Source organism: Grampus griseus, assembly GCF_964374135.1.
Source record: "Grampus griseus genome assembly, chromosome: 15".
Taxonomy (NCBI): Eukaryota; Metazoa; Chordata; class Mammalia; order Artiodactyla; family Delphinidae; genus Grampus; species Grampus griseus.
Genome location: NC_139009.1, coordinates 35,014,421 through 35,021,437, shown reverse-complemented (window position 1 = coordinate 35,021,437; position 7,017 = coordinate 35,014,421). Strand labels below are relative to the sequence as shown.

Genomic DNA, 7,017 nt, shown 5'->3' with positions numbered 1-7,017 from the left:
AAGTGACCCCAATTCTACTTTTCTTACCAGACACAGCTGAGAACTCCTTAGAGAAGGAATGTGTCTAATACAAATGCTTAACCTTATACTCACAACTGTTACTAAATGCTCTTGCTTTCATATTCCTGAAAACATAAACAGAAACTTACAGACGCTGAACCAAGTATACACTACTTAAACATGTTAAAGGTAGGTCCTGCAAGATTTTTTATTTTTAAAAAAATATTGCATGTAATTATACAAATTTTTCCCTTTTAAGAGAGTTAAAAGTATGCAGGAAGTTGCACTAATACAAGAAATTCCACTTTTCCTTTAACAAATTACACATGTAGACTTTCCTCACTTATTAATATAATATTAAGTAATAAAATAATCTTACTTGTATTTGGAAAAGAAGAAATAAATACCCTCTAGTTGCATTAGGTTCAGGAACCAAGCTCAATTTGTTTCCAAGACTTGGAAGAACTTCTTTTGTACTGTTCCAGTTCCTAAAACAAAAATATGTGTTACTTGCAAAAAAACTTAAATTTTAAAACTAGGCACCTTAAAACTGCCTTAGCATTTTTTTGGGTTAACAGTGTATCCTTTATAACATCATCATTCTCCAAATTTCTTGCCAACTGTTTTATAAATAATTATACTTAGGATTTATTTTCTAGAAATGCAGTCTTCAGAGTTTCCGTGTCACCAAAGCAGCACTTGGAGATGAATTTATTAAAGTTTCAGACAAAATATACACTATATAGTATATACAAGTTGTTTTTCAACTAACAAACAAAATTAAGCATTTGGCATACTTTAAGTATATAAAAGTGATCTTATTTTTAAATGTTTGCTGTTCAACTCTTGTCAAATTGTGGTTGAAGTCAGCAAGGTATCAATGTTTAAAATGTACATATCGTTTGACCCGTGATTGTACCTTTAGAATTTTATCAATAAGTATAATAGAGAAGAGCAGAAGAATAGCAATAGAAGGATATTCACTGAGCTGTGTATAGTGGCACACAATTGGAAATGGCTTAGACATCTCCCAGTAAGGACTGATTAAATACATCAGTGCTCATTCACACTTGACTTCATAGGCAGCCAGCAAAAACAACAGTGGTCTTATGTACCACATGAAAAGGCAAATAGGTGGAGAGAGGGCAGGACACTTCCATTTTCTGTTATACACTTCCATGTCTTGACTTTTTTCACAATGAGTATATGTTCCTTTCACAATTCATAAAACAGAGATAACTTTTAGTGGGGGTGAATATCCTGCATGAGATGACTGACCTGCAAAAGGGATCATCTAAGGGGATTGCCTCCTGGCCTCTTACATGTTGTTCAATGTCTAAGTGTACAAAGTATATTATTATTTCAGATAAGCAAAAAGTGGTTACTCTGCAAGATAAGGCAATCACTGCCCTTTGGCTAACATAACAAGTTCATTTTCGCTAGGAAAAGAAAATTAGATTCTCATTTTCAGAAAAAAATTGCAGATTGTCTCTTTCATACCTATACTCTAAGTTATTAAAATTTAAATGTTGAAAGTTTCAAAACTGTATAAAGACTTCAGAAGGATTTTTTATAGTATTAACTCTGAAGCAGTCTTTATAGCTTCGTTTATTTCTTCTAATGAAGTTAGCTCAGTTCACCAGTTATCTTACCAGCAACTTATGGTTTCAAAGATTGTTTGCTCATAAAGCATAAACAGTAATCAGTTATCACAGACTTTCTTTAATTGAATTATTTTTACCAATGCTAATGGTGAGGGCATTGCTTTGAGATTCTGTGCTAGTAGTTTCTCTCTTCTACAGACAGCAAACAGAGAAGATATAAATTTAAAGTTTTGGATATTAGAATGTCAAAATTTGGAAATGGACATCAATAAAATAATTGAGCATCAACTGGTAATCATTAGCATGACTTTTAAAGCAGAAGCATAAAATTATGTTAAGGTACTACACGTGCAAACGAAAATCAATTCATCTACTAAGATACCATGAATAAAATACTATGAAAGAGGCAAAATTAGGATATTATAACTTTTCAGGTGAGTTAAAAAAAAAAAAAATCTCTCAGTCAAGAGAATGTAGAATTAGTGAGGTACAAGGGTTGAGTAAAGAAAGATATTATGGGGCTGCTTTCCAGTTCCACTCAAAATTCATATGGTTTTAGGTCAGTTAGGGAAGATGTATTTGAATGTGAAAACTCATGATGCTCAGAAATACTCTAGGGCTTTAACAATATGTGTGTGTGTGTGTGTGTCTGTGTGTGTGTGTGTGTGTGTGTGTGTGTGTGTGTGTGTGTGTGTGTGTGTGTGTGTGTGTGTAAAAAAAAGGGCTCACTATCTAATATAAACAGATACTCTCATCAACAATGGCAGTTAGTCATTAACTCCTAGATAAATATTAATTCAGAGATGACTTCCAACTAATCTCTATAGCCAACCTGCACACATAATAAGGGTTACATGAGGTCATTTTAGTGTCCCTACAACATGCCTCTTACTTTGCTACAGCTAAAACACCCTCTAAATATTCATGACATATTTTTCAAAAGTCTTCTGTACTTAAACGTTTTGCTTACTTATTCTAGAGCCCCTGAAGGTGAAAGGCTAGTGCTGAGAAAAAGACGCTGGTCCCCGCTTGCAGTGGGTGGTTGCTTTCAGGTTATCCTTGCAACAATGTGACTGCCCAAGTTACACAGCTCTGTAAATCCCACCTGAGAGGTGGTCAGGGCATTCAATTTACTGTGCTTATAGTAAGGGCATGTCCTGTACAGTGACTCATTTTATCAAACTAAAAGGAGATCTGGGAAAATCTAAATATTGGACCATGATGAGTTTACCAACTTTTGCATTCTTACATTAGACTGTGTATCACAAATGGTGCTATCTGGCATATATGGAAAGCAGTCTCCACTTTTAATCACTTTCCTGAGAGACTCTGGGTTTTGTCAACTGCGTTTGTGTGCTTTCAGTCCTTAATTTTTCTGATACAAGAAAAGTATAGATACATCTAAATGTCCTAATAAAAAAACAAAACCTTTTAAATAATCCCACAAACAAAAGAATATTATGGAAGTGTCTCCCCAACAGTGAGGTAAGAATCACTACCCATCTTCAACATAAAGTAAACTGGAAAGTCCAAAAAGGATATGTGAACACCAAGTCATCTCTGGGTGGTAGAATGATAGGTGATTTTTAGTTCCTTCTTGATGCATATCAAAATTTTTTAATATATAGTGAAGATGTACTATTTAAATAATTTTAAAAGTAAAAAATTAAATTGAGAAAAATTTATGGAATTCTAAGGATATTTCTGTGATAAAACTTAAGATGAAATAAAATAAATGTTTAGGATAATACCTGATCCTTCTGAATTCTCATTTCATCAACTTCGCTTTCAGCATACTGAGGGTCTCTTGCAGGGTCCTTGACATCTTTTAATGTGTTGACACTCTGAAATCACAATTCTTCAAATCATTTCATGCCCATAGTCCAAAACCTTCAATGCAGGGTTATCAACTACCCTGCAAGCCAAGTTCTCGTTCCTCAGCTGGCCCTCGCTGCTGAGCGTCAGTTCAAATTCCCCCAGGTCCTCTCTCCCTCGTCTTTCAGATGTTGCCTCTCCCTTCTCTAACAACCAGCGAGAGCTCTGTTTGGAAGCAGAGTGAGAACTGTGTCTTACGCATCTTTTAAACCCCACAGTGCCTCATATACAGTAGATTTTTAGCAAATGTTTAATTGATTTTTGAGCATGTGAGTAGAAAACAAAGTTACTATAATAGGCCTGCTGAAACATTTCCCAATAACTGTTGAATAGTGCTGAAAATTCTTGCTTTAAAAGAATTAGAAATATATACCTTTGGTGGAAAGAGCTTTTCATACACTTTTTTCCACAATTCCATTGGTGAATGGGCATGAAACTTTCCAATGTCATTGTCAGGAACGGGAGGAGATCCTAAAATTGGAAGTTTTACTCCAAATGACTGCATTGACTAAAACATTACAAACTCTATCAATAAAACAGATGATACTTATAAAAATATAAATCTTAGATCACTCATTTCTCCTTTCCTGTAGTCACTATTAAAGTTTACCCCAACCCAGTGTAGCAAGGCCACTGGGGCAGATTCTAGTACCAGAGGAAGAGGAGATAGAGTAATGAGTAAACTATAATTCTCTTTCCCCACATTTAAATTGCTGCTTGGCAAAAATATAAAGTTTGATATTCTCATGTGTTCATGAATGTGTAAGGAAACAGTTATTCTTATGTGCTAATGAGTAGAATGCAAATTGGGACAGCTAAATCAGAGAGTAATAAGGCACTAGTGAATACTATGAAAATACTAAAAAAGGTCACACTCTATTAACCAGCAATTCCAGTTTTGGGTGTTTACCCTAGAAACACCTACATACATGTATTAAGGATTTCACATGGCTGCATCACTTGTATTAGTGAAAAATTGGCCACAACCGAAATGTCCATCAATAGAGGTATAGTGAACTAAATTACTATGCACAGCCATGCTCTGTAACACTACCCAGCAGTCAAAGTACCAAATAGACTTACATGTAGCATTAATATGGAAAAAGGAAAACTTCAAAATGATATAGAATGATACAATTATATTAAAACAAATAGTTGTTTCTAATGGTACTGATGAACCTATTTGCAGGGCAGGAAAAGAGATGCAGACGTAGAGAATGGACTTGTGGACGCAGTGGGGAAAGGGGAGTGTGGGATGAATTGAGAGAGTAGCACTGATATATACACACTACCATGTGTAAAATAGACAGCTAGTGGGAAGCTGCTGTATAGCACAGGGAGCTCAGCTCGGCACTCTGTGATGACCTAGAGCATGGGGTCATCACATGGGATGGGGGCGGGTGGGAGGGAGGCTCAAGAGGGAGGGGATATATGTATACATATAGCTGATTCACTTTGTTCTACAGCAGAAACTAACACAACATGGTAAAGCAATTATATTCCAATAAAAAAAAAGATACGGTACATATATACAATGGAATATTACTCAGCCATAAAAAAGAGTGAAATAATGCCATTTGCAGCAATGTGGATGGACCTAGAGATTATCATACTAAGTGAAGTAAGTCAGTCAGAGAAAGACAAATATATGATATCATATGTGGAATCTAAAAAAATGAGGCAAATGAACTTATTTACAACACAGAAATAGACTCACAGACTTCAAAAACAAACTTAGGATTACCAAAGGGGTAAGGTGGGGGAGGGATAAATTTGGAATTTGGGATTAACATATACACACTACTATATATAAAATAGACAATCAACAAGGACCTACTGTATAGCACAGGGAAATCTACTCAATATTCTGTAATAACCTATATGGGAAAAGAATCTGAAAAAAGAATGGATATATGTATAACTGAATCACTTTGCTGTATACCTGAAACTAACACAACATTGTAAATCAACTATACTCCAATGTAAAATAAAAATTACATTAAAAAACAAAAAAAGTTTTTTCTATACCACATTCACATATATTGAAAATGGTCTGGAATATTAAACTTGATCCTAATATATACTATTTCAAGATTTTATATGGAGAATGTCTTTAGGTATTGCTTGTATAATTTAAGTTAATTTAAAATTAAGTTAGGGCTTCCCTGGTGGCGCAGTGGTTGAGAATCCGCCTGCCGATGCAGGGGACACAAGTTTGAGCCCTGGTCTGGGAAGATCCCACATGCCGCGGAGCAACTAGGCCCGTGAGCCACAACTACTGAGCCTGCGCGTCTGGAGCCTGTGCTCCACAACAAGAGAGGCTGCGATAGTGAGAGGCCCGCATACTGTGATGAAGAGTGGCCCCTGCTTGCCACAACTAGAGAAAGCCCTCGCACAGAAACAAAGACCCAACACAGCCAAAAATAAATATACATAAATTTTTAAAAAGTCCCTCTTAAAAAACTGCCAAAATATACACCCTAATGAATACTGCCTTTCAAAATGAACCTGAAAAATAAAACAATTACAGTGTTTAAAAAAAAATTAAGTTAATATGAAAAATTTGAAAATATGCTGCCACTTCTTGGCAATTTTCAACCCACAGTCTGAGATTTGTCATTCTTTCTATTCTAGCATCTACATTGTTCACTAAGACTGTTTCACTCTTGATCTTTCAGGGCCTCCTTACCACTTTGGTGAGTAAGACACTGATATAACCCACCGATCTTACTTAGATTTCCCAAATCTCTTCCTTGTCCTCATTTGTGTGTGTGTGTGTGTGTGTGTGTGTGTCTGTATTGTACAGAATTTTATCACCTTTGTAGGTTCATATATTCACTACCACAGTCAAGATACTGAACAGTTCCATTCTCAGAAGGATCCCTTGTGTTGCCCTTTTATAACCACACCTACCTCCTCGATTCCTCCCCCTACCTCCCTACCTACAGTTCTGTCCCTAACCTCTGACAACTATTAATCTTTCCTCCATTTCTAAAATTTTTTCATTCCAAAATTTTATATAAATAGAATTATATTGTACGTAATCTTTTCTCATTGGCTTTTAAAATTTAGTATAATTCCCTGGAGATTCACCCAAGTTGCTGTATGTATCAATAGTTTGTTCTTTTTTATTGCTGAGTAGTGTTCCATGGTAGGGATATACCACAGTTTATCCACTTACCTGTTGAATGATATCTGGGTTGTTTCCACTTTTGGGCTATTACAAATAAAGCTGTCATGAACATTTGTGTACAGATTTTTATGTGAACATAAGTTTTCATTTCTCCCACATAAATGCCCAACACTGCAATTTCTAGGTCATTTGGTAGCTGCAAGTTTAGTTTTATAAGAAACCATCAAACTGTTTTCAAGAGTGGCTGTACCATTTTACATCCCCACCAGCAATGTATGAGTGATCCAGTTTCCTCACATCCCCTCACAAGCATCTGGTGTTATCACTATATTTTATTTTACCTATTCTATTAAGTGTGTGGCGATATCTCATTTGCATTTCCTTAATGATTAATGATATTAAACA

The 7,017-nt window shown here is 35.5% G+C and overlaps 1 protein-coding gene across 1 annotated transcript in view; it reads right to left on the bottom strand.

The window, feature by feature from the left end:
- Positions 1 to 208: 208 nt before the first annotated feature.
- Positions 209 to 7,017, bottom strand: part of DYNC2LI1 (dynein cytoplasmic 2 light intermediate chain 1) — a 45,232-nt gene continuing 38,423 nt past the window's right edge. Inside the window, exons 11-13 of the mRNA XM_082671804.1 lie at positions 3,853 to 3,950; positions 3,356 to 3,448; positions 209 to 488 (exon numbers count right to left, since the gene is read on the bottom strand). Coding sequence (XP_082527930.1) covers positions 426 to 488; positions 3,356 to 3,448; positions 3,853 to 3,950 — 254 coding nt within the window. The 3' untranslated portion in view covers positions 209 to 425. The remainder of the gene's footprint in view (positions 489 to 3,355; positions 3,449 to 3,852; positions 3,951 to 7,017) is intronic.